The 12603-nt window shown below is 36.6% G+C and overlaps 1 protein-coding gene across 1 annotated transcript in view; it reads right to left on the minus strand.

Annotated features, from left to right (window-relative positions):
• The window catches only part of cacna1fb (calcium channel, voltage-dependent, L type, alpha 1F subunit), a 51055-nt gene extending 39905 nt beyond the window's left edge, over positions 1-11150 (minus strand). Inside the window, 3 exon segments of the mRNA XM_051117547.1 lie at positions 6021-6126; positions 6276-6594; positions 10780-11150. Of these exon segments, the coding sequence (XP_050973504.1) occupies positions 6021-6126; positions 6276-6594; positions 10780-10801 (447 nt within the window). The 5' untranslated portion in view covers positions 10802-11150.
• Between the last annotated feature and the right edge of the window lie 1453 nt (positions 11151-12603).

The raw sequence follows: 12603 nt of genomic DNA on the forward strand, positions 1-12603 counted from the left end.
AGGGCGGGGTTTATGACCTATACTGGGACCAGCCACCTGGGGGCGATCGAAATGCTTTGGCTTCACTTTTCAAGACTTGTGTGGCAAACTTGTTTACTACTTATTAGAACCATTTTAACATTTTTATAAAATACTATTATTACAAACAATATTGCTTATTATGTTTTTTTTGTAGTGTATCATGGTCAAGATCTCATCTATTATAAAGTAACAAGTTTAATTTCAACAGAATATCCTTATTTATATAGCCCACGCACAGGATTGTGGGAAATCGAAGGCAACGAAGGATACATCTATGCTGCCATCAAATTTTGATCAAAAAAGGTGCCTCCAAAGGCAGGAAGTGAAGCAGAATTTGGATTTGGACGTGCCTTGATGCCTCCGAAGGCAGCATTTTAGAGCTTTCGGACGCAGCCATGTGTTTGGACACATTCTTCAAAATATAATCCTTCGTGTTTCACAGAAGAAGGTCAGACAGATTTGGAAATGAGGATGAGTAAGGATGACAGAATTTTAATTTTTGGTGATCTATCCTTTTAAATTCACTTTTAACAACCTTTCCCCCTTTAAAGGGACCCCCATGTATTAAGACTTGTATTTACGCTTAATATTACATAAAGCTACTGAAAGAGCTTACTGGTGGTGATGGATATAAGCGTAGGCCTAAACCAAATGCTGTACCATTGATTTTTCCCCACAAGGAGTTTAAATGGCCATGGATATCTAGTGAAATCCACGCTGAGAAACTCCTTCTGCGGCATCATGACAAGCATCGGCATGTTTACATCCTGCCAGGATGGCATCTAGCGTTTCTTGTCTCTGCTGTTTGTAAGCTCTTTCAGTAGCCACGGCCTACTAAAAGCCTCAAAGGCATCAGAGCTAAGTGGAGAGAACAAAGATGCAAGTCTTTAGGAAGTTTTATTCGTCCACAGGCATCTTCCCATTCTTTTCCTTCGCTAGGAAAAGACTTACATCGCTTTTCTTGCTCCCCTTTGACTGAAAATTACAACCAATGTGCCATCATATCAGTATTTTTTTCTGAGTTGTGCTGCGGTAAAAATAGCAACAGGTATCACCAGAAGCTCAGTGAGTGCAACCACTTCACATCATCGAAATAACATTTATGTCATATTAAGTCATACAAGTCTTAAAACCCCGGTTCCCTTTAAACTTAATTATTCATTTAAGCAGTCCACTAACAATTTCCAAAAGTGAACATATAAACTGCAATAAAATAAAAACATTAAATATAACAACTGCAATGGAAAAAAAGGCTAAGTACTATGAACTTTATATCACCACATCTGCTACTGAGCATTAGCATTAGTCACAGTGCTGAAAAAGACTGCAGGAATACCCATAAGCCTTTGCACTTGAATAATTTCGTTATTTTTGTTTGGTCAAAGCATGGGAACTAATGACTACGTTTTTCATTTATTTATTTATTTACTCATTTTTAGAATTAAAAGATGTTTTAGCTCTTGTTTATTTTGTGATGTTTTCTTATAAAAAGTTATGTCACCATTAGAGTCATTTCAGAATGAGTTTTTCCCCCCACACAAAATGGTTCTAAAGTGGCTGACTGCATTTTTTCCAAACCAAAGCCTATACGCTTACTATAAACGTCAACAATATTATTTTGCTTCCTAGAAAGCACTGATGTTTTTCTCTTGAAATTTAGCGAGTGAATATTATAACTCCACAAAAAAGCTGACTCTGTCAGAAAACACTGTCATTCGTTCATTAGTTCATGCAACACTGTGATCTCTCATCTGGGTTGCACATTATGCCCTGCTGTGGCTCTTTTGTCACTGCAGTGTCACTTCTCTTACATTTGAATGCAAATTCTTCTTCTATAAAAAGAAAACGAGGCTCTGATGGGACAGGCATGAGGCAATGCCCGAGGGGGGTCGTGTTCAGGGTCCTGATCGCATGCAACTCGATTGGTCTCCTCTCTCTCATTTCCTCTCTTTCTCTTCCTGTTTCTCTCACACAAGCCTTAGGGAAGATCCCCTCCGCTACAGAACTTCACAACACGTCGAGCATTTCAGTACGAATGGGGCGCAGTCACACGCGCCTGTACACTCGAGATGACAGCGGGACAAACTCTGAGGCTTACATGGATGATTTGGCAAAGTCCACTGAAAGTGCTTGTGTGCTGAGATGTGAAGAAAGGATTTCTGGACTTAAACGAAAGGTGTTTCATTTGGTCCGACCCCTACTGAGAAACAATAGCTAGGGGCGCTTCTCTTTCGTTTACGATTTCGCTCTCATCTCAGTGACCTTTGCATGCCGAAGTGAAGCTGTAGTGCGCACAATCTCATGCAGCCTCGCATTGTTGCATGCCTCACTGCAGCCGTGGAGAAAAACAGCATTTTGTTTCCTCGATGCCACTAATGTGCAAGCAAATTAAAAGCCTTGCAGTCTCAGATACAGGTGCTGATGCAGGGACACTGGTGTAGGAAGATTTAAACCAAAAATTCTACATAAAATTATGTCACTACTTACTCATCCTCATGCCAAAGATGTACTGTTTTGCTCATACAATGAAAGTCGGTGGCGACAAATGTTCACAGAGGAAATAAAGTCACACAGGTTTGAAACAACGTAAGTGTGAGTAAACAATGACAGAATTTTAATTTTTGTGTGAACTGTGCCTTTAAGAATAGCTGCTGAGTAGATCAAAGGTGACGCTCTCTGATGGGATACAATGAGAGGTTGTGAGATGAGGGGGATTACTGAGTAATACCACATCATCAAACAGCAAAAAAGTAGGATTTTCGCCTCAAAATGGCACCTGATTTTCAAATTGTTATATTCAAAGTACAAAGCTTCTAGAGATTTCGGATAGTGGGACAGCAGTAGGACTTAAAATAGTGTGGCTGAAGTGAGTCACATGATAAAAGTCTCTAGCTTGAGGGCAATGCCCCTGTGTGTGTGTTTCTCTGTGCTTTTGTGCGTACTTTCAGAGGGATAACAAAATGCAAACTAGTGTTCAAAAGTTGATGGTCAGTAAGATTTAGTTATAAAATTGTAATAATATGTCACAGTATTGCTGTTTGTATTGTATTTTTGATCAAATACATGCACTGGTGAGCAAAGGCGACTTTCAAAAACAAAACGCAACAACAATAAAAAAATCCTACTGATCCCAAACAAAAATAGTATACATTTTTACAAATAGTGTACAATAATTGTGTACACTCTAAATAAAATCTAAAGTGACATACATTCTTAATTTGATTTCTGATGACTTTCTGTCCAAGCATGTTTCTTTGAAATGACTCCACTTGAACTATCTTTTCATTTTTTTCACTATTCTGAGGACTGAAAAAAACAAATTTGTCCCTATTCTAAACATGTGGTTGTGCAATACTATACCAAATTCAAGCCACTGGTCTTCTGTTCAGTCATACTGCAAGACTACCGTCAGAACAGAACTTGCTAAGATATGAACAAAAATTTCTTCAAAGTTTTTCAGACTTCTAGAATAAAAATTTCCTGAAAATTTACTCATGTCATCCAAGATGTTCATGTCTTTCTTTCTTCAGTTGCAAATAAATTTTGAATGTTTTTGAGGAAAGCATTCCAGGATTTTTCTCCATATCGTGGACTTCAAGGTCCAAATTGCGGTTTCATTGCTGCTTCAAAGGGCTCTACACAATCCCACACTCTTAAAAATAAAGGTGCTTTAAAAGGTTCTTCACAGCGATGCCACAGAAGAACCATTTTTGGTTCCACAAAGAACCATTCAGTCAAAGGTTCTTTAAAGAACCATCTCTTTCTTACTGTTTTATAATCTAAAGAACCTTCTTTTGCCACGAAGAACCTTTTGTGAAACGGAAAGGTTTCTTCAGATGTTAAAGGTTCTTTATGGAATCATTTAGACAAAAAAGGTTCTTATATGGCATCGTGAAGTACCTTTTTAAGAGTGCAACTGGAATATCGGTCTTACCTAGCGTAACGATCTACCATTTTCTAAAGAAAATTAAATGTATATACTTTTTAACAACAAATGCTCGTCTTGCATTATCTTTGCAATGTGTGTCCGTGAAAAGGTCATACGCAGTTAGTTCTTCGTCTGTGTGCTCCGGTTTAAAAAGGTAGGGTAGGGCGAAAAACCTTCAACTTTTAAAGGGGTCATCGGATGCAAAACTCACTTTTACATGTTGTTTAAACATAAATGTGTGTTGGCAGTGTGTGTACACAACCACCCTATAATGATAAAAATGCACCCAGTGGTATTTTTTAAATCTTTATAAGCAATATCCCTTTTTTCAAATCAAGCTATTCTCAGAATCTTGTCTATGTGACGTCATACAGACTAAGGCCGCTCCCACGTTGATTGACATGAACGTCTTACCTTAGACCCGCCCTGAGTGAACTGTAAACACTCCGACCGCCATTGTGTCTACTCCGGTGCAGGGGAAGACAAGAATTTCTCTGATTGAGTGATTGAGGTGTTTTGTTGTTGGATGTAATAATAAACATAGCAGTCGTCATTTACTCCTGACATCTGAGCCACTGAAGACGCAGAGGATTAATGGTACTTTTGTTTTTGAAGGAAATGCACCAATCCCCGATCTGCTTAAATGTGTCTATGTTCACGCAAATCATTTGTGATGCAGCTTCACCTACAGCAGAAGTGAGTATAAGGATTTTTATGCATCTTTGCAAATCGCCTTTCCTAATAATGTGCTAGTTAGCAAGTTTCGCAGCTAAACGGGGCTAAATGTAAACAGAACGGCTCTTTAGCCCACAGAAGAGAGGGGAAGGGTGAGCAGAGCTCATTAGCATTTAAAGGAAAATGCAATAAAACAGATTGCTCTGAAAAAGGATGATTTTGACAAAGAAAAAGGGTGTTTTTACACTACCACTGAGAAATTTTAACCAAAGTATGTTATAGACTTCTAATTAAGACCCTATATCAGCTCGTGGAAAATGGCATCCAATGACATCATTGTTTTACCTTTTTTTGTAAAGGGCGTTTTACAAAAAAACAATAGACACCATTACAAAAACCAATAAATCCTAATGGAATATGTCCCAAAACACACTACAGAAAACCACTATTTATTGGTTTTAATGGTTAAAAGTTGATGTTTTGTAATAGTATTTGTAGAGGAAACCATCAGAATTTTCTGTTATGGTTCTATTGTTTTTTTCAGCAGGGAGATGAGCATTTGAGGTAAAAAGGATTTAAAAATAACATTTTTTTAGAAAATAATAGATCGTTTCGCTAGATAAGATCCTTATTCCTCAGCTGGTATCGTGTAGATCCCTTTAAAGCTGAATTGAAACTGCAATTTGGACCTTTAACCCGCTGGCTCCCTTTGAAGTCCAGTATATGGAGAAAAATCCTGGAATGTTTTTTTCAAAAACCTTAATTTCTTGAGAAAGAAAGAAAGACATGAACATCTTGGCTGACATAGGGGTGAGTAAATGATCAGGACATTTTTATTCTGGAAGTGAACTAATCCTTTAAATCCAGCACATCTGACACAGCAAACAACCACCTAGTGAGCTACCAAAATACACACCAGTATGAGACCAGAAAAGACCAGACAGGACTTGCCATTAGAAAAGAAATCTATATTACATAATACATAAACACACACATGCTTCTGACTGCACCTGAGATCCATAACACACCTCCCAAATGGGTCAGCGGGAATTCGGTCAACGCTCTGTTCCGGGCACCATCCCAATATATCTGATTATGAAACAACACCTGGGAAGGGAAACACCTTTTCGCTCTCTCTGGTGGCTACTGCACACTTTTAGCTTAAAATATACAATTTTACAATCCATGTCTCATGGTGGAGTTGAGTGTTTAAACTGATAGCTGAAAACCACGTAAGATATCCAAAATACTACTAAAGAAACTGACCATTAATGTTTGCATCAAAACCTAAAAGCTGTATGTCCATGAATGTTCTTCAAACCATTTTCTGTTCTCTAAGCTGAAATGAAATTCACACCACCCCAATTTCACAATCTCAAGAGAGAGCAATACTTACTAGGTCATGGTTGGTAGCGTTAGAGTCGTCTTCAGGAAAAGGCTTGGAGACCCCCAAAGCAACACAGTTAGCAAAGATGGCCAGGAGAATAAAAATATCAAATGGTCTGGAATCACATGTTAAGGTAAATGCAATCTTAGAGTGTCACTACATTCAACTGGCATTATGTAACAACAGGTAAACTGTTTGAAAGCTTTGCATTTATTACTATTAATAGTAGTTTTAGCATAAACATTGACAGATTTGTATGGATACTTCCACTCCACAAGGTGGAGGGCGGCCCTGCGGATGGGGTTGTTTAATTTAAGGCAGAACAGAGCTCTGGGGGCACGCTGGACTTGGTTGGAGCCTTGGACCTGCTTCTTCACATGCTGACTCTTTTTTTTCTGCGTTCCAGTGGAGCTGGTGGTGGAGTTGAGCGTTTCCGTACGGTTCATCTTCGGCCGTTCGTTTTCCTCCCACTCGTCTTTCTCTTCCTCGTCGCCCTCATCGCCCTCTCCTCCTCCACCTCCCTCCTCCTCCTCTTCTTCCGCTTCACCACCACCCTCCTCTTCCTCATTGGAGTACCCATTTCCTAAAAACAGAGGTTTAGTCACTTAATGAAGGGTCATATGTCTGGATGACACAGCAAACAACCAGTCGCAGAAGTAAAATTAACTAATGCATTGTCATTGAGTGACAAGGATGCATTTTGTCAATCAAAGGTAACAGTAAAGGCATTTGCAATGTTACAAAAGATTTTCGCTTCAATCAAATGCTGAGCTTTCATTTCATTCATTAAAGAACCTTAAAAATATCAACAGTTTTAAACATTGATAATAATAAGAAAGAAGTATATTAGATCACGTGACAGGATTCTTTGATGAACAGGAAGATTCAAAGATCAGCATTTATCTGAAATAAAAAGCTTTTGCAACATTATACACTATACCATCCAAAAGCTTGTATTTTTTTCATTTATTTATTTATTTTTGATAGAAATTAATACTTTTATTTAGCAAGGATGCTTTAAATTGATCAAAAGTGATGATAAAGACTTTTATAATGTTACAAAAGATTTCTATTTCAGACAAAAGCTGTTCTTCTGAACTTTCTATTCATTAAAGAAACCTGAAAAAAATATATACTCAGCTGTTTTCAACATAATAATAACAATAAATGTTTTCTTGAGCAGCAAATCATAATATCAGAATGATTTCTGAAGAATCATGTGACTGGAGTAATGATACTAAAAATTCAGCTTTGAAATCACAGGAATAAATTACATTTTGATAGAAAAACTTAATTTAAATAGTAAAAAAAAAAATTCAAAAATGTTCCTGTTTTTGCTGTATTTCGGATCAAATAAATGCAGGCTTGGTAAGCAGAAGAGACTTCTTTTTAAAAAAAACATTAAACATACCAAAAACATCTCACTGTTCAAAAACTTTTGACAGGTAGTGGATGTCTTTAAATGCTATGAATTTAAATGTTAATTTTATATTTACATTTATAATGTGAAATGTATAATCTTGAATGTATTATGTTTACATTTGTATTATTTATTTTACAATATAAAAAATATATTATTCATTATTACACATACTTTTCATGTAATTTTTTTTCCCTCAAATCTTAAGATATAGAACTGGCCCAGTAGGGCAGGTGACAGTTTGTTCAACTGCCCTGAAACTCTCCCCAAACTGCCCTGGGCCGTGTCAGCATGTCATCCTTACTGTTGAGTCATGAGTCTACATCACAGCTGTTTAGGATACAGTGTAAAGAGTAAAAGTATTGGTTAGAAAGTGTGCCTTTCTCATTATCTGGACAGAGGGAAGGAGCGATAGAAAGCAAAGTAACTAAAAACTATGAAACTCGAATAACTCCGGTCATATTAAAGAGGGTAAGAGATAAAGAAGACAAAGCTTTCTAATCTGCCACAGTCTCTGATGAACAGGAGGCCTCTGCACTAGGTGAGGAGAACCACACAGTAACAGCTGTGACCTACTTCCCACTGTGAGAGGGGGTGCAGAGCGGGATTCTGGGCCAGCGGTTTCATATGTGAGTACCTGTGGATTCATGATGTTAGCCTCTAGCACAGCTAGCTGACAGCTAACAGAGAGAGTCATGGGTAGGGGGAGGGGCAAGAGAGAGAGATCATGAGGACACTGTGCAGATAGCAAATTATAACTTCATTATATGCATAAGACCTCAGTGAGACCGAAGGGAATCCTATCAGCCAGAGATAACAGCAATCAGTACTTTCATTGAACATTTGAAATGGGCAGGCAGGAGAGAGAAATAAACTCCTGTGTGAGGTTTGTAAAGTGAGCTATCATGACTGCTGCGCTGCGCTGATAAAGACACGCTCCAAATGGAAATTGAGGGGCCAATTTAGCAAGTCATTAAAAGAAGGTATTATAAAAAAATTAGTTTTTGTTTTGGCTGCAGCTCTGAGTGACCCTCACTGTGACGGCCAGCATAAGCCAGCAGGCGCTCAACTACTTTAAAGCCAGGTTTGTTGGGTTTTCAATATGTGCTGCGTGTCCACAATTTCAGACAGAGGTGAGTTTGAAATTTAAAATTATGAAATTTACATAAACTATTTTTTTTTATCAAAATCTGTTTCTGAACATATTGAATAAACAAAACTCACCTCAAAAGCATGAACTTGTCATTTAATTTGCATCCATAATGTACCACCATGATACTGACAGTGAGCTACAAAATCCTGTAGTTGTATGGCTGTGAATGCTGAAACAATTTTATGGATTCACGCTGATAGACGAAGATTAAACATGCATAAATCTTTGTGAGGAACGAGTTGGTTTGGACTAGAGAGTTACATTAAATGTTGGCGTTATATTAAAAATGACCTGGCTCCTCCAAGCTTTATAATGGCAGTAAATGGGTGTTGATATTTTGAAGTCCAATAAAGTGCATCCATCCATCATAAAAAATGCTCCACACAGCTCCTAGGGTTAATAAAGGTTTTCTGAAGCGAACCGATGTGTTTGTGTAAGAAAAAATATATTTTTTAAAACTTTGGTGTTTTGTTTTACTCTCTCCACTGCACTTCCACGTTCATCAGCGTGTTCACCTCATCCTACGTCATCCACTGGAACACCACTTTCTTGTGAATGTGAGTATGATATTTAGTGGAAGCTAGAGATTACGGTTTATAAAGTTTTAAATATGGATAATAATTTTACACAAACGCATTGCTTTGCCTCAGAAGGCCTTTATTAACCCTCCGGATCCATGTGGAGTACTTTTTATTATGGACGGATGTATTTTTTTGGACTTCAAAATATCAACACCCATTCACTGCAATTATAAAGCTTGGAAGAGCCAGGACATTGTTAATATATACTAATTGTATTTGTCTGAACGAAGAAAATCATATACAACTACGATGGCTTGAGCATGAGTAAATCATGGGGTAATTTTTATTTTTGGGTGATTTACCCCTTTAACCAAAACAAAAACTTAATTATTATCAACGTCTTGAAGTATGGCATTATTTTTCAGCACCAATTTAATCGCTTGACATATTCTTATTTTATTTAGGTCGCTGCTTTTGCATATTACCTATATTTTATGACCTAAAGGATGTACATGTGTAAAAAGACACACACAACATCTCTCATGTGCAAGCTTGTTTTTAAAGCAGAAGGATCTGGTTCTTGAGCTAGTTAGGGATCAAAGATTAGAAGCCCATTTAATCAAACTACCAGCAGAATAATCATTTGCCGTCTCCAGAGGCCCTGCATTACACTCTACTATGTGCATTAACCTGCAGTGCTGGGGTTACTTGGCTATGATGGAAGTCAAATGATATCTGTAATTGCAGGTTGCCTGCAATCAGAAAGTCATCATAAAGCGCATGTGCAGGTTGTGCTCTGAAAATGACCCTGTGGCGATGAAACATCTGGTGCTGCGAACAAGAAAAATAAATTGGAATAATAAATTCATAATTTGATCCCAACAGAGCTCAAGGCTCAAAACCTTTATCGTTCATTATAATTAACACGTAAAATATTTTGTGTTCCCGCAATTAGTACAACTGTCAGTTATTCTGACTGATGAGGTGCAGTTACCCTATTTTAACTACTATTCCACAGGGTTAAAATGTAAAAATTCTACAGTAAAAACCTGTTAATAGGATTGGTAAACTATATATATATATATATACATATAGAAAATATACATTTTTAAAAGTGAACTACATTTTTATAATATTTATCAAATCAGTATGTACAACTGCACATTTTTACAGCAAATTACTATTAAAATTCAGTTTTTAAGTAACTCATTCAAAAGATAACATACTTCTTAAATTTAAAATATGAAGCAGAGGGATGCTATTCCCAAAAATTCCTGCATAAACCATCATGACAGTACTGCATTTTATTTTAAAAAGGTGATTTTCTTATTATTTTGGTTTAGTTATGTTCACTTGGCATTTTATATTATTTTCTGTGGTTTAATTAACGTTTAGTACATTGTTTTAGCGTCATGCCAGGTGTTTTATTTATGTGTGGTTAAAACATATAATCTTTATATATACACTAAAGACTTTATTGTTGAATAGTAGTTTAACAACTAAATTAAACCGAAATAAAATGACTGTGTACATTTCATATAGACACGGACACAAGTTTACACAGCGACTTGTAAAGTAAGTTGATATCTGACAACTTAAACGGCGACTACACAACGTATGCGTATATAAAAGCTAAACCACAATATATGAATTTAATGATTAAATAAAACTTACTTTTTCGGTTCTCCTCATACATGTCGGAGATTGTCACTTTGACCTCATTGGAGCAGAATGCATGATCCTCACGACAGTTTCTTACTCACATTTTGAGACATATTTCCAAAAATGAGATTTTTCTCTGAAAGCGGTAAGTTTTACAGTTGTGCGGTCCTGGACTTGTATCCAAAGATGCTGTCAGTCACCTCCTAAAGGCTTTTCATCCTGAATCAACTGAGTTGTATTCACTTGGTAAAAAAAAAAAACCCAGAAGCGTTCAATTATCTCCCGTTATCTAAAAATGAACTTTAAGGGCGTTGAAGACAAAAATAAAAAAAAAATTCTAGACGTTGATAAATAAAGCGCACCCTCTGTTCTCTATCTCCGCATTTAAGCCATCAATTCAGGATTAAAGAAAAATGACTCGTTTAAAGGGACAGGCAGCCTAGAAACTTATTAAAGGGAAGGATATTGGGCAAACGATTTTATGGAGCGTCGACAGAAAATGTGGGCGAGTCTTTGCTCATTTTCTAACGCTACGGATCAGTCTACACACACACACACGTACGCGTGAGTGCACTCGCGCTGCCTCTGCGCGTGCCTGCGCGCGGTTTGAGCATGGCAGATCAAAATTCAGTACTAATTTTATCTTTATTTTAATTTAAAGGTTCACAGAGAACAAGAACCTTAATCCTAAAAGGAAAAGGTATTTGGGGAGAAATTAGCTGTTTCCACATTGGGAAAAACTGTTCCTATACAATATATGTGGGGAAAAAAAACAGTCACAAAGAGCCATTTTTATTATTTGAGATTTATACATCATCTGAAATAATAAATGAATTAAAAAGCTTTACATTGATGTATGATTTGGTAGAACGGGATAACATTTGGCCGAGATTTAAGTATTTGAAAATCTGGAATCTGAGGGTACAAAAAAATCAATTTTGAGAAAAGCGCCTTTAAAGTTGTCCAAATGAAATTCTCAGCAATGCATATTACTAACCAAAAATAAGTTTGGATTTATTTAAGGTAGGAAATTTACAAAATATCTTCATGGAACATGTTTTTTACTTAATATTTTTACTTAATAGAAATTTTGACCCATACAATGTGTATAATGTATACAAATATACTCGTGCTACTTAAGACTGGTTTTGTGGTCCAGGGTCACATATGTCATGAAATTACATAACGTATATGTAAATATATTGCAATAAACATTAACTATATAGCTTAAAATGATCACAATTTTATCAGAAAGCACTTAAATGTACATTACTGATAACGAAAACAATAAGAAAACTAAATGATTAAAAAAAGTTACTAAAATTCAAACAAATGTCAATTCTGAAAGTGCATGCATTCGCTAAACCTAAACTGGACCTGTAAAAAGACCTAGGACCTTTTGTATGTCTTTCAAAAACAAGGGGGAACAGAAGTCAGCTTATCAAGCCTAGTTATCCCTGGGGAAGAGGTTACCTGCACTTGTTGTACATTAAAATCAGCTTGAAGCTTTTGTCTGCAAATGATTTCCTCCTGACATTCCCATGACGTACTCTAAGTCGCTGTAATCCCTGCATGCATGTACTGCTTCAAACATGTTTGATTCAAGGCATTAAAAAACATATATTTGCATGTTGAGAACTCAAAATCCCGGGGTAACTGTAAAAAACAGAGATGTGCCATCTAACTCTTTTTAATGGTGGATCTTATTCATATAACATACAACTATAGTTCAGTTTAAAATGACAAAGGTTGGGAAACAGTTTTTAATACTTTCCATTTTATGATGCTCAGTGCTATCAGTTATTCACCATTCAGCAGACACTTGTCACCCAGAGG

The sequence above is a fragment of the Labeo rohita genome, chromosome 8 (genome assembly GCF_022985175.1).
Source record: "Labeo rohita strain BAU-BD-2019 chromosome 8, IGBB_LRoh.1.0, whole genome shotgun sequence".
NCBI lineage: Eukaryota > Metazoa > Chordata > Actinopteri > Cypriniformes > Cyprinidae > Labeo > Labeo rohita.